The sequence below is a fragment of the Diabrotica virgifera genome, chromosome 7 (genome assembly GCF_917563875.1).
Source record: "Diabrotica virgifera virgifera chromosome 7, PGI_DIABVI_V3a".
In the NCBI taxonomy this organism is placed as follows: domain Eukaryota; kingdom Metazoa; phylum Arthropoda; class Insecta; order Coleoptera; family Chrysomelidae; genus Diabrotica; species Diabrotica virgifera.
This window is the reverse complement of record NC_065449.1, coordinates 198,769,978-198,787,872: the sequence shown is the minus strand read 5'-3', so window position 1 is coordinate 198,787,872 and position 17,895 is coordinate 198,769,978. Positions and strand designations below refer to the sequence as shown.

The following is a 17,895-nucleotide window of genomic DNA, read 5'->3' as shown; positions in this document are numbered from 1 at the left end:
TGTAATTTCATTAAGAAATGTTTAATAAACAACATATCAAAAAGTTATACTCGAGAAGTGGGTGCTTCATTTTTTATTAAACAAATGAACTACGAAATTAGATATTTTTTTAAATAACTCCGAAAATATAAATAAAAAAAAAACTGACTTGACCATTGAAAAATTCAGAACATTTTACAAGAAAAACCTTATATAAAGAATTTTCTAAAATTAAATCTGTATCTTCTACAATTTTTTAATTATAACGCTAAAATCACCCTTCTCACAAACATTGGCGCACTGCAAACTAACGTACGGCGAACTGCATGGTTGAGTTATTTTAATGTAATTCTTTAAGTAATGGATCAAATGAAATGTTACAAATTGAATATGAAAGAAGAATAATTAAGCTATTTTATGGGTATAATAGCAAGAAATAAAATGTATGGGCATAAGTACAGTGTGGGCGGAAAGTGAGCCTTACATGAATTGTGTTTAAAAATGATTTAAAAATGTGTAACTAATACAATTTTTCTTATAAAACTCTCAATTTTGCACATCTTACCTTTCAAGCATCTTGCTAAATGATGTTTCATTCAAAAAAAAATCTCAAAAATTTAATTCAAATGATATGACGTCTCAAAAAATGTAATTTTTGAAATCTTCGTAGTTTTATAGAATTACCACCACTTTAAGACGGTATTGCTCAAGTTTGAACAGATCTATTACAGTTTTATAAGTACTTTTTAAAGCTTAGGATGTAATCTCTAAAACGCACTAAATTAGTTTACTTTAGAAATGAAATAAACTATTTCTTTTTAAGAAAGATAACAAAAATGTAATACAAAAACCGAAAATTACCAGCTAAAAAAATGTTTGTACAAAGTGATCAAAACTTTTTTCTGTAAAACTTACCTAAAATACATTAAATATTAACCTTCAACAATAATAAATGTTCAGTAAAAAAAATTTTTTTAGCTCATACAGTATGTCTGCGTAACTTGGAACCTATTGGTATTTTTTTATGATCAGTTTTACGAAAAAAAGTTATTCTTTATAAAATACTCTGCATCGTATATAATCTAAGATGCAATCATCAAATATCAAATTTAATTAATGTTATACGAGGTATGTCAAAAAATATGAATTTCACTCGAGAGTAAAGTACCATTACATTTCACAATATCGAAAATTGTTATTAAGAAAAGTTGTTTGGAATTAAAAAATTTGTTTAAGTGTTCAATTACATCCTTCTAATTAAAATATTGTGAAATAAAGGCACTTAATTCTTAAGAAAAATTCATATTTTTTACATACCTCGTATAAAATTAAAAAAGTTTGATGTCTGATGGTTGTATCTTAGATTTTATACCAGGGAGAGCATTTTATGAAAAATAACTTTTTTTCGTAAAAGTGATAATAAAATAATTGTATCATAGTAGGATCATAATTGTAATAAAATGATGATGAGTATCCGTAACTTGAGAAAAAATTTAATTTTTTTTGATTAGAATGATGTAATTGTATATTTAGACATAGTTTCTAATTTCAAATAACTTTTCATAATAGCATTTTTTGATATGCTGGAATATAAAGGTACTTTACCCTTTAACGAAATTCATATTTTTGTCATAACTCCTATAAAATTGGTAAAATTTGATATCTGATGGTTGAGTTTTAGATTCTTGACTATTCAGAGCATTTCATTAAGAATAACTTTTTTTCGTAAAATATATAATAAAATAATTTTCCATGTGGTTCCTAACTACGCAGACATACTGTATAAGAGCTTCTGTATAAGAATTTTCAAATTGCAATGCCATATTCGGATTCATCATAATCAAAAACAAAATAGAAACATATTTGATCAAAGTAAAATGATGAATTTAATGATATTTTTAAAATTCTTTATACAAAACAATTGTTATTGTTTAAACAATTAATAAACAATTAGCGGCCAAATCTGCGAGTAGAACTTTTTTACTTTAACATGTATATAAACTAACAAAAAAAGTTTTAGAAAAATATAAGCTTGTTTGAATTTTTCCGAAACAATGCATGTTTTTGTTCTAATGGCACTCCCCTATTATTCTGTTCAACCTCAAAAAATGGATGTTTGTTTGTTTATTTTATTACTTGTCTGCCATAATAAATATAATATAATGTCAAACCAATCATACACTGCTCAAAGTAATCAAATCTTACTAAGAGTCATATCAGTTTTTTTTGGAACCAGTTGTACAGCCGGTTCCTAAAAAAACTGATACGACTCTTAGTAAGATTTGATCATGTTGAGCAGTGTATTTGATTGATCTGACATTATATTTATTATGACAGACAAATAATAAAATAAACAAACAACAAACAACTGATTACATATTATGTTAATTCATAAATTGTACTAATTATTAAGGTCTAAATGTTTATATTATTTTGAATTCCTGTATTTTATAAAGAGTATAAAAATGATAGTTTTTACATCAAATAGATCACATAATTACTTTAAACGTGGATTATCAACAAAATAAATATTATAGAAGTTTTAAGGGACTTTAAGCCCTCGGTAATAATGTAGTAATTCATTCTGAGGTTAAATTTTTCAAAAATATTTATTAGTTTTCTCAGGATTCGAAAAAAATGAATACAATTAAAATACATTGAGAATTTTGACATGCGTCACAATTTTGCATTAACTCAATGTACAATTCTAAACTGTTGAATTCCAGCTTCCCTAATTATTTGACATCAAAAGACATTAGAAACTATTTGTAGAGGATCCACAAGGAAAAGAAAAGGTTTTCCTGTAGTTGGCTGTATACCATCAATCACAAAATTGGAAAGAAATCCTTTGTAAAAGGTATAAAATTTTTTTTTATTAAAAATCCCTTAAAAGGGCTACATCACAACAAAACGTTTTCGATTTTTATAAAAAATCATCATCAGTGTTCGATAAACTGGATGCTAGCTGAGCCACAAAAGAAAAATATCTGGGTAAAAACCCTTTACATATAATATAGATGCCTTAAAAGTGCATACTTCGATAAAAAGGCCTGTGATGGTCACATGGCAAACAGGATAATGCCCTAAGGTAAGGTATACAGGTTTCCCAACACGTGGGATCCAAATTGAGTTGATCACATTTCAATGACTCAGTTGCCATTAAGTCATTGAAATGTGATCAACTCAATTTGGATCCCACGTGTTGGGAAACCTGTATACCTTACCTTAGGGCATTATCCTGTTTGTCATGTGACCATCACAGGCCTTTTTATCGAAGTATGCACTTTTAAGGCATCTATATTATATGTAAAGGGTTTTTACCCAGATATTTTTCTTTTGTGGCTCAGCTAGCATCCAGTTTATCGAACACTGATGATGATTTTTTATAAAAATCGAAAACGTTTTGTTGTGATGTAGCCTTTTTAAGGGATTTTTAATAAAAACATTTTATACCTTTTACAAAGGATTTCTTTCCAATTTGTAGAGGATTGAAATCTGTATTGAAAACAACTGTTAAAATTGGTCTACGTAATTAAACATATTCCAAAATTTTGTAAAAATGTAATACATTTCAGTTTTCAGCCCAAACTTAGGCTACACACAATGCAATAATGTTCACATTTTTGAACTGTCAATATTTTTATTTTATCATCTATTGTTTAAAAACAATATAGTTGATAAGATACCCTCAGTTGCGGAGAAAGTATTAATAATAAAGATTAATAATAAAGCAAATACTATAAACGTCCTTAGTATTTGAATAAAGTCTAATAACCGTGGAACAGAATAAGCTATCTGACAAATTTTAAGATTTGGCAGTGACATTGACAGTATGTAAATATTAAGTATTTATCCTTCAAAATACACTGCTCAATTTTCTACAAAATACGATTCAAGAGTCGTATCAGTTTTTTTTGGAACCAGGTGTACCTAGACTGCCTATATCATTTGTTTAAAATATAAATAATAAAAGTATCCTATTATATATCCTATTATATATCCTATTATCCTATTGTTACGCTCCTTTCACACACTAAGAATTTGAAACGTGTGAGGGTTAGAACGCACGATGACATTCCAATAGTGGCTCGACCTATCCTGTGCTACCTTTTTCATTACACGGCGGTCGGAACCTTCGGTACCATTGGAGTGTCGTCGTGTGTTCTAGCGATCGCACGTTCAAATTCTTAGCGTGTGAAAGGATCATTGGGTATTGTTCAGGACAATCTGCACGACTTGTCGCATTAGGCTTCTATTGGGACCGTGCAAGTTCGGCAAAGCGACCCCTATTTCTACGCTCTATACTAAAATTCGCACTTTTAATTATATTGGCCAATTATATTAGTCCTGGTTACTGGATAATTGTCAAGGCCATAGACCAAAAAAATAATAAGAAGAAAAAATAAAATTCAGGTTATGTTATGAAAACGTGAACAATTGTATGTAGTAAATAAAATTAGTTATTAAAATGCAGTACTGCAAGCAAAATAAAATTAATTAAATTTACCTGTATATAATAGTTGCATATCATATCAATATTGTGGAGCAATATATAATTTTTCTGCTTCATTGACAGAAGGTATGAAATATACGTCAATTTGACAATTTCAATTGAAAATATGAATTATTTAAGATAGTTGCAATATTTCTCCGCGACTCGCGCAGGGTCGTTTCTCGTTTCCCCTTCCAAGTACTTGCACGCCGCGAATAAGATTAGATTATATTCATTTTTACTAATAGTCGGAGAGATAGAAGCGGATTTTGTGCGTGATAAGTAATATGGAAAAACTATAAGGGGATATGTTGAATTAGTTGTGTACATGACTTTCACCAACGACCGGAAACCAGAGTTGGGGCCGAGGGTAGTTATAAGGGGTCAAAGTCGCGGATTTTATTATTTTTTTTTATGACGCTCATGATCGAGATAGTGCACCAAAATTTGGGAATAAGTAGGTCATGACGTAACTAAGTAAAATCTCTAGGGGCGGAACGCTGCGTCGCCGACAAAGGGGTGGGGGTAGGGGTGAATATAAAAAATATAAAGGGTTTTTTGCGACGTTCGTGATTGAGATAGTGTACTAAAATTTGGGAATAAGTAGATCATGACATTATTAAGTAAAATACCCAGAGCCGGAAACCAGAGTTGGGGATGAGGGTAGTTATAAGGGGTCAAAGTCGCCGTTTTTATTATTTTTTTTTGTGACGCTCATGATCGAGAGAGTGCACCAAAATTTGGAAATAAGTAGGTCATGACGTACCTAAGTAAAATCTCTAGGGGCTCAACGCTGCGTGTTCGACAAAGGGGTGGGGGTAGGGGTGAATATAAAAAATATAACGGGTTTTTTGCGACGTTCGTGATTGAGATAGTGAACCAAAATTTGGGAATAAGTAGACCATGACATAACTAAGTAAAATCCTCAGAGCCGGAAAACAGAGTTGGGCATGAGGGTAGTTATAAGGGGTCAAAATCGCCGTTTTTATTATTTTTTTTGTGACGCTCATGATCGAGATAGTGCACCAAAATTTGGGAATAAGTATGTCATGAGGTAGCTAAGTACAATCTCCAGGGGTGGAAAGCTGCGTGGCCGATAAAGGGTTGGGGGTAGGTGTGAATATAAAAAATATAAGGGGTTTTCTGCGACGTGCTAGATTGAGATAGTGCACCAAAATTTGGGAATGAGTAGACCATGACTTAGCTAAGTAAAATCCCCAGAGCCGGAAACCAGAGTTGGGAATGAGGGTAGTTTTAAGGGGTCAAAGTCGCAGTGTGTATTATTTTTTGTGACCCGGCACAACATTTGTCCCCCACGCAGCGTTCCGCCCCTGGAGATTTTACTTAGTAATGTCATGATCTACTTATTCTCAAATTTTGGTGCACTATCTCGATCACGGACGGCAAAAAAACCCCATATATTTTTATACTCACCCCTGCCTACCACCCCTTTGTACTCCAAGCAGCGTTCCGCCCCTGAAGATTTTACTTAGTTACGTCATAACTTACTTACTCCCAAATTTTGGCGCACTATCTCCATCATGAGCGCCACAAAAAAAATAATAAAAACCACGACTTTTACCCCTTATAACTACCCTCGTCCGCCACTCTGGTTTCCGCCTCTGGGGATATTACTTAGTTATGTCATGGTCTAGTTATTCCCAAATTTTGGTGCACTATCTCAATCAAGAATGTCGCAAAAAACCCCTTAAATTTTTTTATATTCACCCCTGCCCCACCCCTTTGTCGGCCACGCAGCGTTCCACTCCTGGAGATTTTACTTAGTTACGTCATGACCTACTTATTTCCAAATTTTGGCGCGCTATCTCGATCATGAGCGTCACAAAAAAAAAAATAATAAAAAACGGAATTTTGACCCCTTCCTTCCTTCCCCACTCTGGTTTCCGGCTCTGGGGATTTTAATTATTTATGTCATGATCTACTTATACCCAAATTTTGGTGCACTATCTCAATCACGAACGTCGCAAAAAACCCCTTATATTTTTTATATTCACCCCTACCCCCACCCCTTTGTCGGCCACGCAGCGTTGAGCCCCTAGAGATTTTACTTAGGTACGTCATGACCTACTTATTCCCAAATTTTGGTGAACTATCTCGATCATGAGCGTCATAAAAAAAATAATAAAAACCGCGACTTTGACCCCTTATAACTACCCTCGGCCCCAACTCTGGTTTCCGGCCGTTGGTGAAAGTCATGTACACAACTAATTCAATATATCCCCGTATAGTTTTTCCATATTACTTATCACGCACAAAATCCGCTCCCAGCTCTTAGACTATAACTTGTAGTACTATGTGTTTAACCCTGTAGTTTCTGCGTACAAAAATTTGTAGTTTTTATTTTTATTTTAGGTTTTTGTCAGAACGGAATGAAAATCGTGAAAACTGAACTTGCATGCTCTACAGAACAACAAATAAGTGCAACCATTGAAGAAACACCATCAAAAAATTCTATTTGTAAATGTAAAATTTGTTTTAAGCAATTTAACCAGGCAGGTTCTTTGAAACGATATTTAAAAACACACACTGCAAAAAAGCTGAACAAGTGTGAAATTTGTTTAAAGCAGTTTGATCGAGCACACGATTTCAAATGTCATTTGAGAGTGCACACTGGAGAAACGCCTTACAAGTGTGAAATTTGTTTTAAGCAGTTTACAATAAAAAGAAATTTGAAAACACACTTGAGAGTGCACACTGGTGAAAAACCTTACAAGTGTGAAATTTGTTTTAAGCAGTTTAGTCAAGCAAATAATTTGAAATCTCATTTAAGAGTGCACACTGGAGAAACGCCTTACAAGTGTGAAATTTGTTTTAAGCAGCTTACAACAAAAGGTACTTTAAAAACACACTTGAGGATGCACACTGGAGAAACTCCTTATAAGTGTGAAATTTGTTTTAAGCAGTTTAGTCAAGCAAATAGTTTGAAATTTCATTTGAGAGTGCACACTGATGAAACGCCTTACAAGTGTGAAATTTGTTTTAAGCAGCTTACAACACAAGGTAGTTTGAAAACACACTTGAGGATGCACACTGGAGAAACTTCTTATAAGTGTGAAATTTGTTTTAAGCAGTTTAGTCATGCACATAGTTTGAAATACCATTTGAGAGGGCACACTGGTGAAAAACCTCACAAGTGTGAAATTTGTTTTAAGCATTTTAGTCGAGCACATAGTTTGAAATCTCATTTGAGAGTGCACACTGGAGAAACGCCTTAAAAGGGTGAAATTTGTTTTAAGCAGTTTAGTCATGCATATAGTTTGAAATACCATTTGAGAGTGCACACTGATGAAACGCCTTACAAGTGTGAAATTTGTTTTAAGCAGCTTACAACAAAAGGTAATTTGAAAACCCACTTGAGAATACACACTGGAGAAACGCCTTACAAGTGTGAATTTTTTTTAAACAGTTTAACCAAACAAGTCATCTGAAAAAACATACGAAAGTTCACACTAGAGAAAGGTCTTACAAGTGTGAAATTTGTTTTAAGCAGTTTAGTCATGCACATAGTTTGAAATACCATTTGAGAGGGCACACTGGTGAAAAACTTGAGAAGTGTGAAATTTGTTTTAAGCAGTTTACGTCAGCAAATGACTTAAAAAAACATTTGAGAGTCCACACGGGGGAGAAGCTTTACAAGTGTTAAATTTGTTTTAAACAGTTTAATCAAAGAATACATTTGAAAAGACATGCGAAAGTTCACACTGGAGAAAGGCCTTAAGGCGACCGTACACGGACTGCTGGGTCAGTTTACCACTGAGCAACGTACACGGACAGCTTGAGCGGTCGATTGTTGACTGCTCGAATTGTCGCTTGCAACTACTCGAGAAGTTGACTTTCTGCCGCAGTCGAATCATGGATTCTGACGAGGAAGTACTCTTAGATCTGTAGACTGCTCCTAGGGCAGTCAACAGCCAAATTTATTGCTAAATCTTTATATTTTTTTTATGTACCTACTATTTTTTGCATTAAGACTTTTTTTTTAATATGTGCCCACATTTATTTTGTACAATACATATATTGAATATACCTAATAGTGGATTTTATTTGCGTTTTTAGTCATTGGTGTATAGCAGGGTTTCTTAATCTTTTTGGTAAATAGAACCCTTTTTAGTAATCACTTTTATTGTGGAACCCCTGGTTTGTTTCAATATGAATAATTTCTTCAATAAATGCGTCTGACATTTCAACTCCTTCAACCTTTAACTACACGCACTGGCGTATTTTGTACGCCAGATGTAAGAATTCTACTGCAAATATATTTAAAAATTTAATTTTTGACCTTGTTTATCTAACATATCACTGGCATGTGCTTTACAATTGGTTTTAGTTTCGTTATAATCGGCGTTCTGGGAAGATCGTAATTTACAGTTTATTATTTGTTGTTTCCGGTGGTGGACAATATACGCCACCATTATAGTAATATAAGTACATATTTCAATTGTTTTTTAATCATTATGGCACAAAACATATTTTTCTTTATAAACAATACTTTTTCTCATGTAAAAATCGCATTTCAAAAAATTAGTAATTTTATTTATCATGGAATCAGATTCTAGTTATAAATCCCAATTGGCTTACTGAGAAGGAACTGAGAAGTATTCGCTGATGCCGAATAAGGTTTATAACAAACAACTAAGTGTATTTAAAAAAAAAACAAATCCGCTGTTTTTAAGTGTATTTTCTTGTGGTGTATAAAGTACGCCACGCGTGTAGGTGTGTTATAACTTGATGCGCGGGTAGTTAAAGGTTAAAGAGCCTTTTGGAAGAAGGGGTCGTTCCAAAAAGACTTTTTTTGGGAAACAATCGAACTCATTAGAGCGCATAAAAATTGCCCAAAAATCTATTTTTTCTTTGAAAGTAAATATTTTTCGTGTACAATAAATACCTTTACTGGTTTCCCTGGAGAATTAAATTAAGTTCACTTATCTTTTTAAAAATGTCGCTTAAATAGGCAATTTTAAGTAACCAGTTACTATCAAATAATCGACCTTTCAATTCAAAATTGCGTTCTACAAAAGCACCCACCTCCTGCCTTAACTCAAGAAAACGGGTTAGTATATTTTATCGAGATCACTTCAGTATGTAAAAGAAGAGATGTACCTATGTACACTTACAATCTCCTCACAGAGTACATATTTTGAATAAACGATTATTTAGCGGCCGAGATTTTATGAAGTTAATGGTTTTGATGACCTGATCAAGAGCATTCTTATAACATAACTGGGGAATACATTTTTAGCAGCAACTCCTTGTCTATGGATCATGCAGTGGTTACTATAGTCCGTCCCACCTTGACTTAACAGTATAAGCACAGTATACTCGTAAAGAGGGACAGTAGAACTTCTCTCCGAAAAATTGGAAGAAAAATTTTTAGTCGCGCAAGGTTCCCAGTCGCTAGAGCACCACTCTCGCATTGCTACTCGCGTAGAAACGTACGGGTTTTAACAGGGAAAGCCCGTATCCACCACTGGTGAATTACCAATTGCGTACTGCCGGTATTACTTCTTGAGATCAAAGTGCCGACATAGAAGAAATTTTACTGTCCCTCTTTATACTGTGGTATAAGGAACATAGGCAATGCAGTTCTAATGAGGGTTTTAGCGTCGTGATGCCAATTTTATCAAAAAGAATTTGTAATCGAACATTAGAGAGATTAAATTAAAACTGTTTCAGAAAGGCAATCTAGAATTTATTATTCATTTGCGTAATATCTATAGCAGGGGTCGGCAACGTGATGCCCGCGGGCACCAAGGACCGCCATTCCTTTCACCATCTTAATTTAAAAATTTAACCAAACAACTATTTACAAAACTAATTAAAAACGGAACTTTAATAATTTAAAGCTTATTCAAAACTAAAGTTTTAAAACTGAATTTCAGCGACATCAATATAAAACTAATAGAACAACTGGCTACGACCCTGCTCACATCTTACTAACCTAACGAACATGATACAAACGCTCCGAGCGGCGCCGGCATCTCTATACGCACCGTTATGTTTTCCTCACCCCCGCGCGTCTACTATAACTCTGTCTACCTACCTGCTACCACGGTACACAGTTCTCTGTGTATCGTGCCTGCTACCATTTCATGCTCCACGTGCTAACTAACCTGTGTGAATTTATTCTTATTGTAAATTTATATAATAATTTGGAGTTGTAAGTATATATCTGTGATTGTTTAATTCTTTATATTTATTATTTTACTGTTATTTTAGCCGCCATGGAAAATAAAATAAAGAAGATAAAGACACATCATTTTAATGTCTAGTAGGAAGAACAGTTTTCTTCATTTACTATAAAGAAAAAGTGTGTGCTTATTGTGCAATTCAAGCGTAGCGGTTCCAAAAAAGTGTAATGTGGAGAGACATTTCATTACCACTCACAAAAATTTTAACACAACTTTTCCAATAAACTCGGAAATTAGAAAGAAAAAGATATCGGAACTTAAACTCAAGTTGACTAAGCAGCAAAACTTATTTGCCAGACCAATTTCCCAATCAACAAAAGCAATACTACCTCTTTCAAGATTGCGCACCTTTTGGCCAAGAAAATGAAACCGTTTGTAGAAGGTGAGATTATTAAAGAAGCCATGTTATTAAGTGCCGAAACACTTTTTGACGACCATAAAAGTAAAAATGAAATAGTAACAGCAATAAATGGCATCCAGCTATCAGCCAGAACAGTAACTCGAAGAATTGAAATGATGGCTACAGACATTGAGTCACAATTGAACACTGATATTCAAAAAAGTGTATTGTTTTCACTGCAAGTTGATGAGTCAACAGACGTGCCCGACGCTTCTCAATTGTGTATTATTATAAAGATGGTTTTCGAAGATTTTATTGTTAAAGAAGAATTTCTAATAATGTTACCGTTAAAAGGGCGGAAAAGGGGTGAAGATATTATGACTTTTAAAAAAATTTTTAAAGGAAACTAACATACCTTTGAAAAAATTGTCCTCAATTACAACAGACGGCGCACCTGCAATGAAAGGAAGAAATAGCGGTTTCATCGCTCTGTGTAAAAGAGACCCGATGTTTCCCAAATTTCCCAAACTGTAACCAAAATTATAAATTCAATAATAGCAGGAGCTATGCAACACAGATTATTTAAATTATTGCTGCAAGAAAATGGCGCAGAATTTGACGATCTGATTTCACATACAGAAGTACGGTGGCTGAGTAAAGGAAAAGTACTTGAGCGGTTTTTAAATTTATTACCTCGAGTAAGAGAATTTCTATTATCCAGAAATGAAGTTTGTCCGGAGTTAGAACAAACACCTTGGTTAATTCGGCTTGCTCTGGAAGTTGCTTATGGAGAACAATAATTTAGCACATTTCCCAAATTTGAGAATGGTATTAGAAAGTCATTGCGATGAAAATGTTACCATATATCAGTTTTCCGAACATTTTGATTCCTTGTTGACAGAATGTAACAAAAGGTTCGAAGAATTTTCTGAACTAGAGTCATTTTTGATGTTTTTCATTAATCCTTACTCTCACAGAAATGCAGATCTGAGTGAAAAGATTTCAACATATTTCAGTATTTCTAATAAGAAGGACTTGGAATTGGAAATTATAAATATCACCAACGACATTCAATTGAAATCATACTGTAACGAAGAGAATTTTTGGAATTTAGTGGATATAAATATTTATCCTTTGTTTAGAAAATGTGCCCTAAAATTAAATTCCCTCTGTGCCCCAATTCCCTTCTTCCCTAAAATCAAGGTACCGATCAACCCTTACTGATGCTCATTTAGACCAATGCCTCGAACTGGAAATTCTACGTATATTCCACATTACAACGAGCTGGCCTCAAATTTACAGTGCCAAATATCTCACTAGTTGACTACTTATGCTTATATTTTATATTAGAATTTGATGTGAAATAAAAATTTGCCTATATAATACATTTTTTTTATTTTATACTATTTTCATGTTTCCTCGCCGGAGGGAGGGGGGCGCTACTTTTCATCAGGTGGTGCCCGCCGAATTTCACAATTTTTGAAATGTGCCCTCCTACTAAAAAAGGTTGCCGACCCCTGATCTATAGTATATCAAATAAACTTTAACGCATAATGAACCCTAAAATTGGAGATTACCTTTCTAAAACTGTTTTAATTTAATCTCTCTAATGTTCGATTACAAATTCTTTTTGATAAAATCGGCATCACGGCGCTAAAACTCTCATTAGAACTGCATTGCCCATGTTCCTTATACCGTAAAGTCAAGGTGGGACGGACTATAGGACAGTTTTTGAATTTATTTTTAAAACGTTGTACAGCCTCATTAATTATGCCACTCGTGGCCTTTGTTCCATCGGTACAGATATCATTACAGTTGTCCCATGGTATTTTGTTCTCTTCAAGAAAAGAAATTAGAAGACCAAATATTTCGACTCCAGTGCTACGTTTTGCTAGAGATTTGGATAAAACAGGATCTTTCAATAATGCGTTTTCGAGCTGATATCTAACTATTAGAATTAATATTGCGAGTCCAGCTACGTCGGTTGAGCCATCCATTTGTCATGAAAATTTACATGATTTGAGATGAAAAGTAAGTTCATTCTTTATATTGGCTGCTAGATCTCTGATGCGATGAGCTACCATGGCATTCGAAAGTGGAATCTTAGCCATTTATTTTGCAGAATTTTTCACAAAACACATTTTACCATCTTTATACATGAAGGTTTCATGAGATTGAACTTTCGCGGAACCCCTGAGTGATCTCCACGGAACCCCTGAGTTCCGCGGAACACATGTTTAAGATAATCAAGTATATTCAAATGGGAAATAAGCCACAATTTTACCTAAAAATGATTTTATTAACGTTTCGACGCCCAAGTCGGGTGTCGTTGACAATGATAAATCCAACGACACCCGACTTGGGCGTCGAAACGTTAATAAAATCATTTTTAGGTAAAATTGTGGCTTATTTCCCATTTGAATATACTTGATTATAAAAATGCGACAAGAAAATAGCTTCAGAACAACATGTTTAAGATGGTGTGTCTGGTGTACAGAATACACCGCGCCTGTAGTTCTGAGTCATAGAAGGGTGCCCATACGGTTAATAAAAACATATTCTTCGGAAATTTTAATATTTACTAAATGGTAGATTCTGTGAGGGACATGATAATGCCCACTTAGTACACTGCACATTTATTTTTTTTTAATTTCGCCATATTTTAAAAATGTTGTTTGAAAACAATTTCAGTAATTTCTATTTTGTCTTTTTGGTCCTATCATATAAATGGAATTTACTTTGTTTTATAGGTTATTAACTTGTTAGAAGTTAAATTGCGTTAAGTTAGAATACAGGGTGTCCCAGACTAATTTAGCCACGCTATATCTCTTAAACGAATAGAGATTTTCGAATGGGACAAAAAGTGGTATATTCTACTTGTAATACACTTTAATATGGCGTAAAAAAAATCATCCCCTAAATATTCATCCCTTAGTTACAACCTCCAACTTTAGTTTTTTTAATAGCACCCTGTATATTTTTTTATAGTTTTGGATGTGGTCTTTTATCGTCTATTCAACACATTTTTTGAAAATAAAATCGGTTCGTAAATAACCAAGAAACTATCAGTTTATTTTTGTTAATTGTGTGTCCCAGACTAATTTATCCAGGCTATATTTCTTAAACGAATAGAGATTTTCGAATGGGACAAACACTGATCTATTACATTTGTAATACACTTTAATATGGCGTAGAAAAACAATTATCCCCTAAATATTCATCCCTTAGTTACAACCCCTAACTTAATTTTTTTGAAGATATTCTTTAGCGACGAATCGATTGAGGGTAAAATTGTACATTTACTGCGCGCCTGCGCACACTGACAGTATGTAGTTCTGACAGTATGTTGCTAATCTTTCAAGATAGGTATGTATGTATCTGTAACCGTGCAAATAAGTCATTAAAAGAATATATTAGTGGTTTTAAGAAATGTATTATTTATTATAATTCTTGTGCTTTTGGATTAATAAAATATTATGTAAACATAACATTTATACACTATAATTATGTCGCCGTGTTGTGTAATTATATTCGAAACTTACATGTTTATTTCTAGTGCCTCGATGGAGTAGTTAGAAATGCGTTAGTACTGAGATTGGAAGGTTGCGGGTTCAATTCCCCCGGGCGGTTCATGTTTTTTTTTATTTTTGGTTGTTTTAATAAAAATTTTTTGAAAGTGGTAGATAAGAAAGTTAGTTTGATTTTTAAATAAAATACAAATAACCTTTTAAGTATATTTACTTCGTTTAAATTACCTATTATATAATAGAAGAATATCTTCTTACGTGCGTACATAGTACACACACATTCTTTTTTTAATAGCACCCTGTAAGTTAGGGATGAATATTTAGGGGATGAATTTTTTCTACGCCATATGAAAGTGTATTACAAATGGAATAGATCAGTGTTTGTCCCATTCGAAAATCTCTATTCGTTTAAGAAATATAGCCTGGATAAATTAGTCTGGGACACACAATTAACAAAAATTAACTGATAGTTTCTTGGTTATTTACGAACCGATTTTATTTTCAAAAAATGTGTTGAATAGACGATAAAAGACCACATCCAAAACTATAAAAAATATACAGGGTGCTATTAAAAAAATTAAAGTTGGGGGTTGTAACTAAGGGATGAATATTTAGGGGATGATTTTTTGTACTCCATATTAAAGTGTATTACAAGTAGAATATATCACTTTTTGTCCCATTCGAAAATCTCTATTCGTTTAAGAGATATAGCGTGGCTAATTTAGTCTGGGACACCCTGTATAAAGCGTTTTTACAAAGTACACTTGTTCGAATTACACTATAACTGCGATCGAACATCGAAGGTGACATTTTGGCATAAATTGCTAACATTTATTTGACAGTTGCGGTATTAACACTTCAGATTTAGTTTTATTCTTTACTATAAATAGTTCTTCCACTCTAACTTTGCTTATGTTACACCTTTGATTGATATATTGGGTGTCCGCCCATATTAATATTTAAATCAAAGGTGTCACAATTCATTTCCAAACAAGTTAAATCAAAAATAAAGTGAAACGTACGTCGATGTGTACTGCTACGTACTGTCAGAGTGTCAGTGGTAATAATTAGGAAATGGCTATTATCCCGTGAACGTATTTTATAAAATTAATTTAATGAAGTGTTCAATCTTTTTTCACTATTGATGAGATTGATGGACTCAACATTAAAGAGCTTTAACACCATACAGACTATTACGAATATAAAGATAAATATAGAACGGTAATAAATACATTTAAAAAAGTCACAACAACAAAGTTACTATTGTTAAGAAGATTTAATATTACCAAAGGTCGGGAAATACGAAACTATCGAGTGAATAACATAAAAAAATAATTAATATTTTTAATATAATATCAAACCTTTTAGTCCAGAAAGCCACTGCGCATCCGCTAGGAAAAATATTCTGATTCGGATTTTTTGCACAATCTTACTCAAAAAGGACTCCTTTTAACTTAACAAATTTGCATGTTGCCAGGACCAAAAGGTAGTCAAAAATTTTTTAAAGGTTTTTTTTTTGTTTTTTTCCTAAAATTATTTTTTTTGCATGGAAAAAAGTTTTTTTTAGGTTTTTTGGACCATTCCAAACAGAAAAGGTCTTTAGTGACTTTTCTCTAAAAATGATAGTTTTTGACATATAAGCGATTAAAAATTGAAAAATTGCGAAATCGGCCATTTTTAACCCTCAAAAACTATGTGAAAAACTGAAAATTTGAATGTTGCCAAGGTAGGTAGATATTCTTTAAACATCGATTGATGAAATGCCGAAGAGTTTTTTGCAATACAATATTCAAAACTCCTTTGTTTTTTAATTGCTAATCAAGCGTGCGCGACACTATTTTCCACCGTTGCATGTGTATACAGTATGATGCAAATGAAAGGAATAAATTCGTTTTTTCGTAAACCGACGACTTTAAGGAAAAATCTCGAAACAGGTCGATTTTTATTTTTAAGTTATGATATTGAGCATATTATTAAATGGTATACTAGTGACGTCATCCATCTGGACGTGATGACGTAATCGATGATTTTTTTTAAATGAGAACAGGGGTCGTGTGCTAGCTCATTTGAAAGGTTCTTCAATTCTCTATTCAGTAATATAAACATTTACATAATTATTTATACAGGGTGTCCAAAAAAATTTTATTAAATTAAATTATTTGACAGAAAAAGAAGAATGTACGTAATTTATTTAATTCAAAATACATTTTACTGCTTTCAAAAATCAGAAAACAAAGTTAATTTCACAAATAAACGTTGCTTTTCGCTTAAATTAAATGTTCAAACTTCCAAGAGGCAGGAGGCTGACGGGAGCTGGCTTGAACATTGAATTTAATCGAAAAGCAATGTTTATTTGTGAAATAAACATTTTTTAGTTTTCGGGTAACAGTAAAATGTATTTTGAAAAATTACATACATTCTTCTTTTTTTTCAATTAATTTAATTAAAAACTTTTTTTGGACACCCTGTATAAATAATTATGTACCTAAATGTTTATATTACTGAATAGATAATTGAAGAACCTTTCAAATGAGCTAGCATACGACCCCTATTCTCATTTAAAAAAAATCATCGATTACGTCATCACGTCCAGATGGATGACGTCACTAGTATACCATATATGCCACAATATCATAACTTAAAAATAAAAATCGGCCTGTTTCGAGATTTTTCCTTAAAGTCGCCGGTTTACGAAAAAACGAATTTATTCCTTCCATTTGCGCCATACTGTATACACATGCAACGGTGGAAAATAGTGTCGCGCACGCTTGAATATCAATTAAAAAACAAAGGAGTTTTGAATATTGTATTGCAAAAAACTCTTCGGCATTTCATCAATCGATGTTTAAAGAATATCTACCTACCTTGGCAACATTCAAATTTTCAGTTTTTCATAGTTTTTGAGGGTTAAAAATGGCCGATTTCGCAATTTTTCAATTTTTAATCGCTTATATGTCAAAAACTATCATTTTTAGAGAAAAGTCACTAAAGACCTTTTCTGTTTGGAATGATCCAAAAAACCTAAAAAAAAAACTTTTTTTCATGCAAAAAAAAAATATTTTTTTAGGAAAAAAACAAAAAAAAAACGTTTAAAACATTTTTGACCACCGTTTGGTCCTGGCAACATGCAAATTTGTTAAAAGGAGTCCTTTTTGAGTAAGATTGTGCAAAAAATCCGAATCAGAATATTTTTCCTAGCGGATGCGCAGTGGCTTTCTGGACTATTTGGGAAAACAGTGATACAAATGCAAATTTTTCACAAAAACATAAACACTACGATAATAATACCCGTCCTTGTTTGGGGACCCAAATGTCAGAATTAAAACTTTTCCTTTATTTAACTAAAAT

The 17,895-nt window shown here is 32.8% G+C and overlaps 2 protein-coding genes across 5 annotated transcripts in view; both read left to right on the top strand.

The window, feature by feature from the left end:
• The window catches only part of LOC126887672 (zinc finger protein 239-like), a 148,256-nt gene that overhangs the window by 126,134 nt on the left and 4,227 nt on the right, over positions 1 to 17,895 (top strand). The gene's annotated exons all lie outside the window — the stretch shown is intronic.
• LOC126887674 (zinc finger protein 239-like) overlaps positions 1 to 17,895 on the top strand; it is a 54,266-nt gene that overhangs the window by 34,749 nt on the left and 1,622 nt on the right. The window contains exon 2 of one of the 4 annotated variants that reach the window (XM_050655319.1): positions 6,845 to 8,520. The exons of 2 other annotated variants lie outside the window; for them this stretch is intronic. In XM_050655319.1, the coding sequence (XP_050511276.1) occupies positions 6,845 to 7,707 (863 nt within the window). In that variant the 3' untranslated portion in view covers positions 7,708 to 8,520. Of the gene's footprint in view, positions 1 to 6,844; positions 8,521 to 17,895 lie in introns of those variants that run through there. One more of the 4 variants, XM_050655318.1, reaches the window with a different exon arrangement.